Here is a 16,512-nt window from a genome sequence, read left to right as displayed (position 1 = left end):
ACTGTAAAACTAATTAACAAATTATAGCCTATGACGTTCACTGAATGAGATCTCTCAAGACCTTGGGAGAAAGTGACACTACAATTCTGAGAATAGGCTAAATCAGAGCAGGCTGCAAATTTGTCTGGAAAGCAGACTCAGCTCCTCAAAGCTGATAAGGAATAGGAGAGGTAGCCTTTGCGTAGAAAGCAGTCTGTGTTGTTCTGAGAAGTGATTTTTAGAAGTTTAGCTAATGCACGTCAAGCAATCATGCTGCCAGAGGACACAAACTCAACTGTCCATTTTTTCCACTACCAGAGAAACTGGAGACAATGATCCCTACTGTTTGTACTTGAGAGGGCTGAGATTTCGATTGCCTTGTAATGTTTAATTTTAGGTGGGAAATAGTCCTTTGGAGGACAGTTTTCTGCTGTCAGTGGGAAGAGGCCATTACAGATGGGCCTAGTATGGCCTCTATTCATGTTCCAGGGCCACTGCAAGATTTCTTAGTGTTGTCTTTAAACAGTGGCTATTATAAAGGGGAAACTGTAACAACATTTGATTAAAAAGTGTGGGGTGCTAGTCCCACCTACAGAAAAGCAAATCACTATCGTACAAGCACCATTACGGAAATCTTTCCTTGCTGTCCCCAAGATCATGTATGCCTACCAAAATATTTCACTTCATTCCCTTTTTCAAGTTTCAGGCAAGCAAAAGACTTAGTCCTCATTCCAAGTGATGGAAGGTTTCCATGACTGACCTGGCTGGATTTTAACTTTTATGGATTCTTCAGCATCTGGTCCGTGCTAATAGAACTGCTCTTGGGAATGCCTAATGCTGCACTTTTGTGCTGCTCTTGGAGTAGCTGAAGACCCAGTAAAGGACCCGAGCCTACTTCCAGGAAAAAACACACCACCATCCCTGACTCTGGCAGTCTTTTTTTGCATTCTCCTAGCAAAACACCTCTATTGAATGAGTCAGTATTTCAACAAGTACAGTGTATGCTGTCTTCTGAACGTTTTTTTTTTCTTTAAAACAGGTTAATTGCTCATAAAAACTTTGGAAATAGGCTGTGAGCTTACCAAACTAACTGAACTGTGATGATGAAAAAAAGTATTAAAAGCCTTCAGGATCCTAGATGTTCATAAACATACAAAAAGGATGAAAGTGACATGGCAAGCACTGCAGAAAAGCATAGCAAGAGAAAGGAAAAAAGCCATATGACCATTTTTGCTAATTTAATTCTGAAGCCTTAAATGCACTTTTCATCTTAATTTTTTCCTTAAAATATTTTAAACCTTAAATACCTCATTCCAGTGTGACATCCAGCTGTCTCGATTTCAGCCTGAGGCAATTACTGTTTTTCCTGTTCTCTAGATGCATTCCTGGCTCACTGTTGCTGAAATTCTATTATTTATGAACTGTAAATCTAAGTATGAAACTCTTTATTATAAGAGTATATATTTCAAATGCATATCCCATCCCTATCGGCCTTACAAACTTCTTCCTACTACTAGTCAGCATAAACTTACTGCGTGCTAAAGTGGGACTCTAAAGCTAGCACGTATGTTCCCCGATGGGAGCTATTTTGATTCTCGTGCTTTTCAGTCCATGAAATCTGACAGGAATTCGCATTTCCTTTGCAAGAGTGTGTGGAATCCTGCAGGATACGCTCACATAATCACCGACTCTTAACTGAGTGGCACAGCACAAATCCTAGTTGTTCTTGAAGAATGACTGTTAGGGTTGGTTTTTTTTTTTAAGTGGTATCTTCAAGATTGGCAATTCATTGATTTCAAAGCAGCAACGATAACTTCCTTATCCCTTAAACTGTTGTCATTTGAGCACGAGTCCTTACTATCCTGTGACCAGAAAATGATCAGTGTTATACAATTATATCCACCTCTACAAAATATATGCACATGCAGTATCATCTACCTTATTCTATGTGCTCTCTAAACATTTGGGAGTTTTAAAACATCTGCTGATGGAGTTGCAGGAGCTCGTAAAAACAAGGAAGATGAAAGGAAAAGGAACGCAGCTGCTAAGTTTTCCCCCCTGTGGATGCCATGTCTCAGTTAGCTATGAAATAAAACTTCACCTTTCTTCAAGGAGTTCCTCCTGGAGGGACAACAGGCACAAACACTGCAGCAATATAATCTGCTGTTTATTCTCAGTATGTGCGTGACTCTTCTCATCTCCCTGGAACCACCAAGCACTGACAAGGTTCCTAGGAGAATTCTGGCAGAAATGTTTTCAAAAACATTTGTGATGTTTTTGTGATGCCAATGGCTGCTGCTGCGCAGGAAGCCAGCTGTTTGCATTACATGAGGACAAGAGGACATGCAGGTGTGCACGTACTTATTTATACTCATTTGTAATGAAGGCCATTCTGCAGAAGAGATGGTGATTGTCTTAAAGCTTCTAATGATTTAGCTTTAATGTAGTCTCTGCTGATGGTCAGAAAGAATTAAGCAGATTAAAAATGGAGGAAGACCTTGATTTCCACATTATGTTTTTACTGTAAGCACAAAGACTCCAGAAGTACAGTTATATTGCTAATTAAAGAGGAACTGCTTTTTTGTTGTTTTTCTCCTTGCATTTCTTGAAAACGATTGAAATAAGAGTTCCCCCTGCTGGTAACTGGCTGAGTCATAAATAGACTCAGGGTTGGGACTCTGGAGCCAACAAAAAGTAGAAGAGAGGAAGATGGAACCTCTTCATAACTTCTCAGTTTGACCTCCATGTTTTGTACTTGCAGGGCTTTGTCTAAGGCACTTACTAAATTAATCTCCTACTCAACTGATTTCCCTTCCTCTTCTACTCAGAGAAAGAAGTCACATCTGCTAAGGAAGGAGCAAACCACAAGCATTCCCCTTAGTAACTCCTGGCCAGTCGGCCCACAGCGGGTGTTCAAAGCACCTACCATCTTGGCTGCAAAGGGTGATGTTCTACACTTTACAAAAACTTCCTTTTGGAAAATATGTCATTACCCAAAACTATTGCTTGCTTACAGCTGGGGAAAGACAGGCAGATCAAGCAGGACTAAAAAGAACCAGGTAGTCTTTTTTTATTTAACTAGCTTTGCACCCTTCTAATAAACTGAAGAATGTCTAAAAAAAGCAGAGAGACAAACTCAGTCATAGCAGAACTGGTGAAGCCCAGATTGTTGGTAGAGAACCTGGGCACTCTGCTTTAATTCCTTGAAACCTCTAAACTGCTTATAAGTGCACATGCTACCACAGAACGCTTCCTTCTTTGAATAAGCAAAATGTAGCTTGCCAGCAGTAGTTTAAAGATTCCTTTGCACAGCCGTACCCTAGATGTTACGCAGCATCTAGATAAACTACAGTAAGTTCTGTCAACACTTTGTACATTACTAGTCTCTTACTTGAAGACAGAAAGCCTTTCCTGACACTCCACCAGAAATTCAAGCATTACCTCTGAAGACACTTGCGCTGTTTATAAAAAAAGAACAAAGCTAAAAAAATATTAAACATAGTTATCCTCAAAGAGGAGCTACCATTTCTAGTAGGAAAAAGTAACACGGAGGATGAAAACTTTATTGGATCCTAACCCAGTTCCTTTGGAGTTTACCTGTCTTTAAATAAAGAGACAGCTAAACTCAAGCAAGAACATAAGCAAGAACATACACCAAAAGCCACCAGGCAGGCTTCTCAAAATGTGGTAACCAGTCCGTCACTGGGGAGAGGTATTACAGCAATCCTCCTGGCAGCTCAAAGCTGGGGACTTGTTTTGTGGCAGTGTTGTTAAAACTGTCCAAGAAGAAAAGCCAGTGCTGATTTGAAAATAGCTTCTTGAATTGCTTTTGTAGCCTCCTCTGGGATCTCACAGTACGTGAGGTCTGGAGAGAAGACAGCAAGCTGTCCAAGGAAATCCAAAGGATTCAGACTCAAGGTAGGTACAAGAGCTGCCTTTGTTTTAAGAAATTCTTATTGACTAAGAGTCGGAGGTGCAGCAAGGACCAAGCTGGAGCAATACCAGGAATAGGCTTTAGAGCTAAAGTGGGTCAAGGGAGCCTGCAGACATCAGGAGAGAGAAAATCTCCTTTATTTTCTTTCTTCTTGGCAGACTGATCTTTAAATCTGTGCTCTGAATACAGACAAGTTGAAGATATTGGTAAAGACAGATCTTGGCTTAGAAAATAGACCCTAGGAAGCTCCCAGCTTCATTTTTTCTGCTGGTTGTCTAGGCTGCTGCATTGTGGGGACAGGGACAGACCTGTGGGTTTGAGCAAAAGTTCCCTTGAAACTATGGTGACTTTTTTCCAATGGTTAAGGAAAAAATTAGCCATGAAGTCTTTGTTTCATTTTTAAGACACTGTTTCTCCTAAAGCTACATCTAGACTTGGGGCAAAAGGGGGAGAAGAGTTCAAGGAAGAGCAGTCTTCCTAGCATGTACACAGAAGAGGCAATTTGGCTTGAGATGCTGTAAATAAAAAGGAGATCGCCAATAACAGACTGACAGCACAGTGGAGAAAGGCTGCTGCTATCTCAGTCCCTCAACTTCTGAGCATATACCTTCTCAAGAGCTTTAGTCGGTACAGAATTATCACTAATAAGCAATTATGCTTTGTGGAATCAAAATAAGAGTTATTTCCCTTTGATTTTGTAGCACACGCTCTAGAATAGAGTAGTGGTTTGTAACAGTAATGACTCAAATATCCTTAACAGGCAACATGTTTGAACAGAAATTCCAAGATTATCATGAGGAAGTGGATGGTTGAGGGAGTAAGTGATTTATAATGGATTTTGCAGGTGTTTGTATTTGCACAGTGACAGCAGAGCTGGGTCTATTCCCACGTTAGTTTACTAATTTAATAGAAGGGAAAACAAGTCTGCAAAACTAATAGTATTGAGAGCTCGCCTGGAATCTTTTTGCTGCTTTTGGTTGCTGAGTTTGAGAATTGGTTAAATTTAAGATAGTGCTAAGAGATCGAGGAGCTCAAGTCCTATAAACACGAGAAAAGATAGTTTTATGATTAAGACGCACAAAATATAATTAATTCTTATCTCTGCCACAGTGTTCATGAACAAGTCATGCAATTTCTCTGCTCCCTTTTATAAAATGGAAATAGCATTCATTACCTTAGAGATACCGGGAAGCGTAACTGTCTTCGGGGAAGCCAGAATCACCATACAGTAGCAGATGCCAGCACATGGTGTTCTTCAGGCAGTATTCATGGAGTTAAGTCACAGAAGCTTTTACTTCAGGATTCTCTACTAGTGAGAACATGTTTGTTTGTTTGTTACTTATCACTTGACCTTTAAGACAATGTAAGTTAGCAAAGAGGTGAAGGTGACAGAGAAAAACCCTTCAATAGGCTAGGGTTTGATTTTGCAAGAAATGTGTTGTTTGAGTAGAACTATAGGATAGTAAGACAGATTAAATGAAAACCAAATTTGAGGCCAAAAATGTTGTGAGAAACACTGGAGGGGTGGGGGAAGCAGGGGATGGAGAGAGAGAGAGACTTACAACAGCCGCTCAGGAAGGAGATCAAGATCCCATCTGGAGGGGCAAAAGGCCAAAGCCACAGAACAGATGGAGACCAAGTGACAGCTGGTAGAAACATGCTTTCATGTGTAAAGTTTGCTCTTTGGAGAATTTTGCTCTCCAACTCTGAAGGCATCATTATGATAATAACTCCTCCCCATACAACACTGGGGAGCTAGCCTGTGCTCAGGAGCGGGTGTTCGAAAGCTCAGCGTGATGGTGGTTAATTAACAAGGGCCCTTTCAACATTTAGAAGCCGTTGTCACACACCCTTGGCATGGTTTTAGCAGCAGAGGGTCCTGTTTCTTCATCAGCAGGGGGGGATGAAAAGAATTAATTTGGGCCCCACTGGTTAAACAGGTTTCCTGTAAACTTTTATACATGCCAAGAGTTGCTTCTGTTTTAGAATGGCTTGGATGAAGGATATAATATGTGTAAACATTGAGATGCATTATCTAAATGGAAGAGTGTCCAGCTGGCTGCTCCACCAACTCAGTCATGGAAAAATCATACAATCAATCAGAAGAGGGGGTTGTCTTCAACACAGGCCTTTAATCCAGGGATCTTTCCAGGCCACACCAAAGAACTAACATAATTCCAAGACTAGTCCTCTCCTTGGAGAGAGGTGTGCTGTTTCTCCCCAAGATCAGCCAACGATACTGAAATTAAAGTTCTGGAAAAGTGGCCATTGTCTCTTTTTCTTTAATAAAGATATGAAGTTTTTTTCCTGTTAAGGCAAGAATTTCATCCTGCTGCTAGGATCTAGTAATGCAGCTTTGATTACAGAAAAAAAAAAAGCGCTTAATTACAGTTAAAACTAAAGTGTTACACTTTTAAGACAATTTAGAATTAAAAAAACTATAACAAAAAAATCCAAACACTCCCCTTCTGATTACCTATCCTGAGTCCAGTTTCATAACAGATTTTGAGGTACTAGACAATAAATTAAAAGTTCATTCCAACTGCAGAGATCAACCATTTCCTCAGTGCGATGTCTTCTTTACTCCCTTTCCAAATTTGGCATCAAGTCCAAGACCTGCAAAGAGATAAAATAATCTATGTGCATAGAAAATCGCTTCCCATTCTTCAAACAAACATAACACAAGGAACTTGGTGAAAAACCAGCTTAACAGCACCAGCTTACTAACGGTCACTCAGAGGCAGTGACTTACCCAGTGTGGGGAGTGAAAAGAGACCAAATAGATCTGCTAGAAGTCACGTTCCTCTTTTCCTGCACTGGTGAGGCTACTAACACACTCTTCCGTCGAGTGTTCTAATACAATTAGATTTTTTTTTTGACCAGCATCTTTTGTTAGCCCTCCCCTCGCTATACGTCTCTACTTAAGCTAATAGCGGAAAGACCTCAGGTGTTTGCTTCCCAGACTTACCCAAGAACACCAGGACTGTCCCCACCCACTGCATTGTACTGATGGGATTGGCAAATAGAATGACGGACGCTAAAATGGTGAAGAACTTGCGGGTTGTGGTGATGATGGAACAAGTCAGAGGTCCGAAGTATACCACAGTCATGAAAATAAAACTCTGTAAAAAAACAAATAGACGCCTTTTGTCACTCCGACTGGAAAAAGTACAGCACGGATCATACTTTCAGATGAAAAGCCATCGAGCCAGAGCCGAAAGAATCTTATTTCAAATCCTGATTATTTGCATACAAACTTAAACCAGTTTTACTCTGAAGGTAGCCTGTACAGAAAGCAAGCAACAACCAAAGCAACGGAAGGTGAGGCAGCCTTACTTGGCCGTCTCCAACTGGGCAAACACATCCCAGAGAAGCCCGCAGAACAAGGGAAGCGTATTTACCTGACCCAGCGCGCTTGTCAGGCCAAACAGTAGGATATTGTAGATGATGCTGGGGTAGCGTTCCGTAAAACTCAAGAACTCCCAGAGCTCTCCAGTGAACAGTATCCCTGGAAGAAAGACCAAGACGAAAAGATAAATTGCAGGCCCAGAGGCAGCCCGAGCAGCCACTGCCTACGTAGAATAATTTCAGTTTACGCACATAACCCAACAGGAGCTACTAAAAGCAAAGACTAAATTCCACACAGTGGAATACAAAGAGAACAGTAGAAAAAGTGATCACCTTCCTAGTCAATTAATGAAAGAAGTAATCATTAACTGCAGATCCAATTCTGACAAAACAGTCCCTAGCAATTAATTGGAAGCGCTACTCCCTAATTGGAGCAGAAAGCTACACTGATACGGTTTGTTTCTCTGTTGGCGCAAGAGAGCCATCAGGTAGGAACCCAGGCAGTTGGGGCAGGAGCAGGGAGCTGGGCTGCAGGGAGGACTTCTCAGAAGAGAACAAGCGTTGGGCAGCTATGCTCTGCGTGGAGCGGTGTCCTCTAGTGGGCATGAGAAGAGCTACACCGAAGAACCCCGACTTTTTATATGCAAACAAAAAAACCCCCAAAACAAAACAAAGTTATTTGCAGAAAGTGTTCCAGGCCCTTTTTTGGAGCAGGACACAACGCCTCTTCCCACGGGGCGTCCCAGGGCAGTCTCTGGGCGTGGTGGCTGTGTTTTTTTCAGGGTGTTCCTTACCAGCCCCCAGGAACAAGGTGGACCATAGATTAACGTTCAGCATCATGTGATTGGAACCCGTTTGGTAGTGAGCTCTCATGTGGTCCTGAGATACACCAGTCAGCCCGTCCAAGGTCAGCGACAGCAGCTAAGAAAAGAGGAGACACAGATAAGAGAAAGCAAAGAAAACCTTCATTCTTTATTTCTTCTCTGTGGGGAAAATCTTCAGCATTCTCCCCCTTTTTTTACACCCCAATCACCTATTCAGTAGCCATTATGTGGCCTCAAAACGTGTGCCAAGAGGCATGCACTGGTCTCACACCACAGCTTAAGAGTGCACCCCAGGTGTCCTCCCGTGGAAGCGGTTCCACGCCAGCTTTAGGGTACGCTTGAGGTACAAAGGACACGGCCTTATCTGCGTTGTAACTGCTTGTCCTTGTGCACTCCTGCCGGGGTTATTTGTGCGTTGGCAGTACTCACCAGGAGGAGTTCTCCATAGCCAAAGACGTGGTCGTCGCTCCCAGCCCCCTTTTTAGGTTTGTACAGAAACAGGGCCACGCCTGCGACTATCAAGAGGACGCAGAGATACTTGGCCGGGGGATACTTCTTCCGCAGCAAAGTCACTCCTAAAAGCATGACTGTAAAGAAGCAACATCACAAACCACTCCCAAAACCCTCTCATGGGAATTTAACTTGCCCCAACAGAACACCGCACGGACAAAACACCTCTTGCACTTCCCGTGGCAGAGCGGACAGAAGGGGGGAGGCACTGTTTTGACAGCTCAGGTCCTCGTTGAGGGCACGAGAAATCCACACAAATACACAAGAAGAAACGTGAAATGTGCTTACCTGGAATGGGCTTACAAGATTTGCCTAGGACCTATAAAAGAGAGACTGCATTAACTATCCGCATACCATCACCTGCCTGCAACGAGAGAGATCCTGGCAACTCACGGGTGACCCTACGGGATCAGCCCCTCCAGTAAAACACGCCAGATACTTCAACAAAAGAAGACAAAAAACCCCACCACAGGGCAACTGCTAAACGAAGGTTTCAGAAATCACCTCACGCCCTCCAACATTAGCACCAACTCCCAATTAGCAAATTCCCATAATTTCTAGGGATTGCTATTCCCTTTCTGGAACAGTCTGAGCTCTCTTAACGCCTCTCTAGACACACGGCGCTGACTGAACCACAGTGATACAGCCCTGCAAAAACGGTTACAGAGAAATAAGTGTCAAAAATCAGTTTCTCTCCACGTCATTTCACCAGCTGGTTCTTCCACAGCATTCGCTTCCTCAGCCCAGTGCCCGTTTTTGGGGTAACCCGAGCATTAGGGGTGCTAATTGTACGTTAACGCCGCCTCCCCTCGCCCCCCGCGGCAGAGCCTGCCCGCTCCACCTGAGTCGGGTAGCTGACGAACTGCAGAGCCGAGTTGCTGGAAACCATAGCGCCCAGATAGGAGAGCGAGCAGGCGGCGTACAGCCAGTTCTGCGTGCGATCCGCTTTGACAGCGTCGAAAAAACGGATCACTGGAAGGAAGACAAAGAAGGGGAAAGTCAGGAGAGCTGCCAACAGCCACCACCATCACGAAGCACCTTAAGAACGTCTCCAGAGACGCGAGGCACGATCAACGCCGATGCTCTGCCTCAAGAGCGGCGGCAAGTGTCCCCTCCGAGGGGTAGAAAACCCTGACTGGCGACTCGCGGCCGAGATTCCCCAGCAGCGGAGCCCCCGGGCGCCCAGACCCGACTTACGGAGCTTGGCGAAGGCGGCGTTGATCACGCACTGGATGAACACCAGGGTCAGGGCGTACTTGAACTTCTCCTGCTTCGCGCCTTCGCCGTACCGTCCCCGCGTGCTGCAAGACGGGGCACGGTGAGACACCGGCGGGGCCGGGGAGGGGAAGGCTCCCCCGGGGCGCGGCGAGACACCGGCGGGGCCCGGGGAGGGGAAGGCTCCCCCGGGGCGCGGCGAGACACCGGCGGGGCCGGGGAGGGGAAGGCTGCCCCGGGGCGCGGCGAGACACCGGCGGGGCCGGGGAGGGGAAGGCTCCCCCGGGGCGCGGCGAGACACCGGCGGGGCCCGGGGAGGGGAAGGCTCCCCCGGGGCGCGGCGAGACACCGGCGGGGCCCGGGGAGGGGAAGGCTCCCCCGCGCCGGGGCCCGCAGGGAGGCGGCCGCCCGCGGAGCCCCCCCGTTCCCCGCTCACATGCTCTCCTGCAGGATGCCGTAGTAGAAGTAGCAGGCGAAGACGCCCAGGAAGCAGACGGGCAGGCGGAGGCGCTCGGGCAGCGCGGCGCTGTTGGCGCTCGCTCCCATGGCGGCGGCGGCGCGGCCGCTCAGCGCCGGGGCCACGTCCAGCACCACATCCCGCAGCGCGGCCGGCGGCGGCGGCGGAGCGGGCTGCCTCATACGCCCGGCCTGCGCCCGCCCGCCGTCCAGGGCCCGCCCGGCCCAGCCGCGCCCGCCCGCCGCGCTGCCGGGCCCGCCGCGGGGCGGAGGCGGGCGGGTAGCACTGGGGAACGGGTGGGCCCGGCCGGGAGGGGCGCGCCGAGACCCCCCGCGGCCACCCCGGGGCGGCGCCCGCCGCGGCTCGGCGGCGCTCACGGCCGCGGGGCGCCCCTCGGGGCAGGCAGCGCCCGGGCCAGCCCCGGTTTGGGGACCTTCGCTGAGAGCGGCCCTTGCGGTGACGCAACCCGATGTGGAGCGCGTGGATTGGCTGCCCCACCGTGGGCGGAGCTAACGTACGGTACCTGGTTGGCCTTCCCGCCGTCGCCTGAGAGTTGTACGCATGCGCAGCGGGCGGGGCGGCCCCACCCTCCGGCAGCGCCGCGCAGCTCCCGCCGCCAGAGGCCCTGAGGGCGGGCGGGCCCGGGGGCGCTGCGGGACCCCCCCGCAACCCCGGGGCCCTGCGGCTGCTCTTTCGGGAACAGCAACCGGGGGCTCCGAGCCCAGCCCCCCCGAGCGGGACAGCGGCGGCCCGGCCCCTCCTCGCACCCGATGAACCCCCGGGGAAAGACGGGGGCTGTGGCCTGAGGCGCTCCCGCGCTCAACCCCCCTCCCCGGCTGCCGGGGCACCCCGGGAGCTGCCCGAGCCCGCACGGGAGGGTTCGCGTCCGGAGGCGGCGTCCCTCAGCCGGCTGCGCGTCCTTGCACGGCCTCGCGTAGCAGCTGCCCCCGTGCTGAGCTTTAACGTTGCAGGGGGGTTTTCACTCGGCTCCAGCTGAGGAACAGCGCGTCCCGCGCGCCCTGCGGGGCCACCCCGAGGCGCGGCACCCCCCCGGCGAGCCGCGGCCGGGCAGGATGAAGCCCCTCGGGGGCAGCGCGGCAGCCCCAGCGCACAGCCCCAGCAGAAAACGGGCTTCAACATCTGTCCGCTAAACCCTCCAGGGACTCCAGTTTAGACTCTCTATTAATTCCCACAGGAGTCCTCTGGATGCCTGAAATATTTATTTTGTTTCCTTTTAACTGGCAATACCAGCATCTGCAAAAAACCCCTCTAAACACAAGAACTCCAAAGCTAACATTCCTCCTTTAAGCTTTGCAATACGTACATAAAATACAAACTTCAAACAGCTGCAAAAATAGTGTCTTTGGAAGAAAATAGACTTTCTACATCAGATAGAAGAAAACAGGCTTCTTCAACACAACCCAGAGCCTTTGCAACAGAAGACAAAATCAAATACTTTTGTTGTCAAGAGGCTTTACGATCAATGTTTCCGTGTTACCGCTTCACCCTCTAAGGCATCGTGTCGGGACAGCGCTGCTGGACGCGGCAGCGCTTCGGACTCCTGCCCAGCCGCGGGCGCAGCTCCATGCACAAAGTCCGGCCCTCAGCGAGGCAGAGGGCTCCCGGACCCCCCCTCCATCCATCCCGCCCCAGCCAGGCCGCCCGGGCTCACGGCTGGGAAGCAGCAGCAACCACCCCCCCGGAGCAGGGACCTTTCTGTACTGCCGGTTTTCACTCCCATCCCCTCTTACAGCCGCGGCACCGGGAAAACCTCTGCCCACAAGGAGACCAGACAGGCGGCTCGCGCCTCAAATGCCTCCTTCACCCTCGGTCACGCAGGCTTTCCAGAGCACAGATCTGTGGAAGCCTGCGCTCAGTCGCCTGCGCTCGTCCCCGTTTAGCCTGGCGTTCTTACAGCTCCAGGCTTGTTTCGAGGGGTGAAGGTGTCCAGGGGAGGCACCGTCAGGGATCCGCTGCTCTCCAGCCCTCCCTGTGCTCTGAGGGAGATGAGCTCTCTTCATACACAACATTTCCTGCTCCAGCACATCCAAGGGCAGCCGTCCTACGGGCCCCTTCTCCCCCCTGCCCACCCCCCAGGGTTCAGCAATCCCAGCCAGCCACAGGGGCGAGGGGTGCTAGGGAAGCCCCACCCGAATTTTCAGCCTCGCTCACAGAGCCACGGAGCACGCGTTTGCCTCTGCTCGCCGCAGCGGTGCCTGGCTGCTCTTCACCAGCAAAACAATCACACAGGAAACAAAGACAATTCAACACAGGAAAGTGCTTTGAACAGGGGAGGCTCGGAGAAACAAGCCTCTCCAGCAGCGAGGAGTCCATTTCCCAGTCCCTATCATCCTTGGAGGAAGCCTGCTGTGGTTCTCGATGCCAGGGCCGCCTCTTGGCTGTCACGTCCCACCTTCAAGGCACTGGTCTCCACAGGCTGGCAGAGACGCGCGAGGAGCCAGAGCTGCTGTTGCTGGCTAGCTTTCCCAAAGGCTTCACACCACGAGCGAGCTGTGGAAGACGACGCTCTCCTCTGGCTGGCCGCGCTTCCAGTGTTCGTAATTCAGTGAAGGAGACTTGGACACCTCGCTGAAGCTGTCTACTGCAGCGTCCTTCCGCACCCCAAGGAACGGGGCGGGGGCTGTGGGCTGGCAGGATGTAAACGTGCCCGTGCCAGGGCTGGAAGGAGCTGGAAAGCCCCTGAAGAGGAAACCCACGTTTGGGAAGAGGGGCTTCACCAGGCTGACAGGGCAGAAGGCAGAACCGGTGGGGTTGAAGTGCACTTTGTTCTTATCTGGGCAGGAAGGCTGAAAAGTCTGATCGGGGCTGGGGGAGCTGAAGGAGAGAGACAGAGTGGGCACGATTAGGGACAGACACTGCCAAGGGCACCGAGCAGCCACAGGGAGAACGCGGGGAGTTGTGCACTCTTCAAAGAGCCTGACCAAAAGCTGAACTGCCTCTGTGAGCTGGACCGCTCTTCAGGTACAGAGCGGCATGAAGAGCCTGCTTTGTTTTGAAAGCACGCTTATTTTTAGAGGAACCACCTCTTCTCCTCAAGAGGCTCTGCGGGCTGAGGAACCCACTGCCTGGGAAGGGCAAGGAATCACAAGATCCCTCCGAGCGTGCCCGAGGGTTGCAATTCAGCTTTCAGCTCTTCCCACCAGGACCTGAGCAGCCACGTTTTTGTCGGGAGCATTTTCCGAGAGGCTGCTCCCTACTTTTAGAACAGGGTAGGGGTGGAAATTGCAGCAACAGAAGCCTCAGCTGCCCCCACCCCAGCATCCTCCCACAGGACCAACCTCACACGAGTTCTCTTCTGCCAACAACTCCTCATACTTACGAAGCTTCTTCAAAGGCCCGGACCTTCTCACATCCCTCAGGAGGTTCCCGTTTAAACATGTAGCTGTGGTTGGGCCGAGGAGAAGAAGCAAAGGCCAGGACTGGTGAAGGGCTGCCCTCCTCTAGCAGGGAAGAAAAGATAAGATTTTGAGAAATTTTTAAAAGAATCCAATAGCGCTCTCTAACTCAACCCCAGACGTGCTCTTCTAGACCCTGGGGCTGCAGGCTACAACACCCCAAAGCTGCAGCATTTTATCTGTGTAGTTCCCAGCTCACATCCTCCACTTAGTACTGGAAACCACCCACATGGAGGGTAATTACTGGAGCTTTAAAAGTCCACCACAGTTTAGCCAAATTGGCTGAGACCCTCTCTCCCATCTCAGCTGCAGCTTCCGACCCAGCGCGCAGACAGGGAGGAGCTGCTGCGCCGAGGTTTTGTAGCACCGGCCCCCTTTGTCTCCCAGCCCCTCTGCTCTCAGCGTTCACCTTTCTCCTTCGGATCTGGCTGCACCTCGTCTGCCGCAGAGGAGGGCTCTTCCGCTGCCAGTCTCACCGGGGTGTGTGGAGAAAGGCGGAGAGGCACGGAAGGGGAAGGAGAAAGAGAGAGGCTGCTGCAGCTGCCACTGCTGGGCTCCAGAGTCAGGGACGCATCTCCAGAGCCTCTCTGGGCAGGCGCTGGCGCCCTGTGGCCGTCTGGGACATCCAGTATCTAGGGAAGAAGCAGAGTCTTAGAGGAGCAAGAAACCCGTCACCAGTGAAGAGGTTCAACGGCAGTTGCAGCGACAGATAGCAGCTACTCGGGGTGCTGGAACCAGGTACAGGCAGAGCCTCCACTCCAGGGAGCGCGGCAGCCTTCTGCGACCAGAAGGACATCGGCCCTTCTGCATCCTGTAACGCCACTGAGTTCGAGAGCTGTCTGGGATCACCTCTCCCACATCTGCACAGTACAAAGTAGCCTCTGGATGCCAGTCTAAGATAGCGTCTTAGAGCTGTCGGTGCGGTGTCGTCTCTCTGGCTGATCTCTCAGCACCAGCAAGTTTTAAGGAGGGAAGCCGGCAGCCACTTGACCCAGTTCAGACAGTTACGTGCCTAGAACAAACTCAAACTAGGCACGGAGGCCGTCCCCATGGCCAAGGAACAGATACGGGCAGTGTCTTTAGAGGAAAGGATTTCCAAGACCACCCAGAAGATTCAGGGCAACCTCGTGACCTTCACTTACCCGCAAAAGCTCTTCATCTCCCTGTTCCTTCACAAACACTTCCTCCAGTTCCTGGTTTAGCCCTTCCAGGCTCCTATGCAAGCAGGGGCTGAGCCTCAAAATGGGAGATGGAGAAAGGAAGCCTGAAGGAGAGTCCTGAAACAATCCAGAATCAAAGAAGTTAGTTATATCTGCACAAACTCAGCAGTTACATCCTGTCCCCACAGCTCTCCAGGGCTCAGGCAAAGCCTTCCAGGAGGCTGACGGGAGAAGACTGACAGCAGAGTCATGTAAACTCACTAACTGCAGATCAAAGCACAGGGACGCGTTGAAGAAGTGGGAGAAGAGGAGGAAAAAAATTCTCCCTTCTCAGGCGTGAGAGCAGAAGTCTGAGAACAGCTTGGACACCTGCCCAAAGGAGTTTGCTCTCCACCTCACTGGGACATACGGTGACAGCAGAGCAGGGGGAGACGTGAACGTACCCTGAGCGATCCAAGGACAGCATGGTCCCCCTGGAGTGGGGAGCTCTTCTCCTTTTCTTTGCCACTTCTGCCATTTAGCTTTGTTCGCTGGAGCTGTTGCTTCAGTTTGGCAATCTAGCAAACAAAGTTTCAGCTACAGAACCAGACGAGCCAACACACCTCCACCAAAAAGTATCATGCCTTGTCTCTCTCCTCCCCCTCTCTTCCAACCCACAAGGAAGTGCCAAAATAGAGACGGTTTCAATCACACAAGCAGCAGCTCTGGCCATCTCTCAAAGGATGGACCAGAAGTACTCGCAAGGCCTCGTCACCAACTCCCCCACTGCCATGTGGCCAGTGCCGTTCCTCTAGCGGATCTGGGTTATCTTCCACCTACAGATCGTTAGGAACCAGGCCCCGCTGGGACCCACATACGCCACGACACGAGGAGCAATGCACTGAGTTTCAGTGGAGCTACTTTACAACAGCTGCCTGCTAGAGGAAGCCAACAAGATCAGTCTTTGGTTGAATCACAGAGCGCTGGGGATGAGAACAAGGGCTAAGGTCTCATCTTCAACAGTATCCTGTCCTCCCACTCCCCTCCCATGCACGCAGGAGCCTCCTATACGTTAGCAACCAACGCAGATCTTGCTCAAGCACTGGGAGTGGTCTATTTTACCTCTCTGCGGTGATCTGTGCTACCCCAAGAAGCAGAACGCTTGTGAGCACTGGAGCTGGCTTTCCCCGCTTCCGCGTCATGCCAGGACACCGGAGTCTGAAGTGATGAGAAACACGGCTGAGAACAATCACAACATTTACTGGTTCAGAGACTGGGGTCCTAAGAATAAGTGATCAACTACTGCCCGTTCACAGTCCTATTCCAGTCTCCCCCCATTAATACAATACCCAGTAACGTGCATTAAGAGAGCGCCATCTATTTATATTTGCCAAAACAAAGTCATTTTGGCCAGATTTGTGCCTGTCGGGAAACCGGACCTCACAGACCTACATGGCGAGGGACCTGCCCAGAAGTCAGTGGCTTAACCACCACAAGTACCTGGCGAGATAAAGGGCACCAAGCCACCAGAGAAACAACCGCAGCCGCCCCCTGCACTGCTTGCACAGGCTCCCGTCCGATGAACGGTGACGTACAGTTTCAGGCACTCATTGTACGAAGAAGCATTACCGAGAGGAAAAGCCTCACCCAACTGTGAGAACACACAACTTGCTTCTGAGACCTCAGGCTC

General features: G+C 50.5%; 2 protein-coding genes across 12 annotated transcripts in view; both read right to left on the bottom strand.

The window, feature by feature from the left end:
* Positions 1–6,025: 6,025 nt before the first annotated feature.
* SLC35B1 (solute carrier family 35 member B1) lies at positions 6,026–10,483 on the bottom strand. The gene is made up of 9 exons (XM_075171439.1): positions 10,247–10,483; positions 9,793–9,896; positions 9,437–9,567; positions 8,884–8,914; positions 8,515–8,672; positions 8,056–8,182; positions 7,315–7,421; positions 6,882–7,035; positions 6,026–6,529 (listed from the first exon to the last, which is right to left on the bottom strand). Exons 1-9 carry the CDS (start codon positions 10,447–10,449, stop codon positions 6,477–6,479), a joined length of 1,068 nt encoding a protein of 355 aa, XP_075027540.1. The 5' UTR covers positions 10,450–10,483; the 3' UTR covers positions 6,026–6,476.
* A 984-nt stretch (positions 10,484–11,467) lies between these two features.
* FAM117A (family with sequence similarity 117 member A) overlaps positions 11,468–16,512 on the bottom strand; it is a 33,629-nt gene continuing 28,584 nt past the window's right edge. For 5 of the 11 annotated variants that reach the window (XM_075171433.1, XM_075171432.1, XM_075171434.1 and 2 more), the window contains 6 exons: positions 15,945–16,061; positions 15,287–15,400; positions 14,826–14,960; positions 14,093–14,315; positions 13,608–13,728; positions 11,468–13,102 (listed from right to left, as the gene is read on the bottom strand). In XM_075171433.1, coding sequence (XP_075027534.1) covers positions 12,763–13,102; positions 13,608–13,728; positions 14,093–14,315; positions 14,826–14,960; positions 15,287–15,400; positions 15,945–16,061 — 1,050 coding nt within the window. In that variant the 3' untranslated portion in view covers positions 11,468–12,762. The remainder of the gene's footprint in view (positions 13,103–13,607; positions 13,729–14,092; positions 14,316–14,825; positions 14,961–15,286; positions 15,401–15,944; positions 16,062–16,512) is intronic. The other 6 variants (XM_075171437.1, XM_075171436.1, XM_075171435.1 and 3 more) reach the window with 3 other exon arrangements.

The sequence above is a fragment of the Calonectris borealis genome, chromosome 22, assembly GCF_964195595.1.
Source record: "Calonectris borealis chromosome 22, bCalBor7.hap1.2, whole genome shotgun sequence".
NCBI lineage: Eukaryota > Metazoa > Chordata > Aves > Procellariiformes > Procellariidae > Calonectris > Calonectris borealis.
Note: the sequence above shows the minus strand (reverse complement) of the source record. Positions and strands in the feature narration are given on the sequence as shown.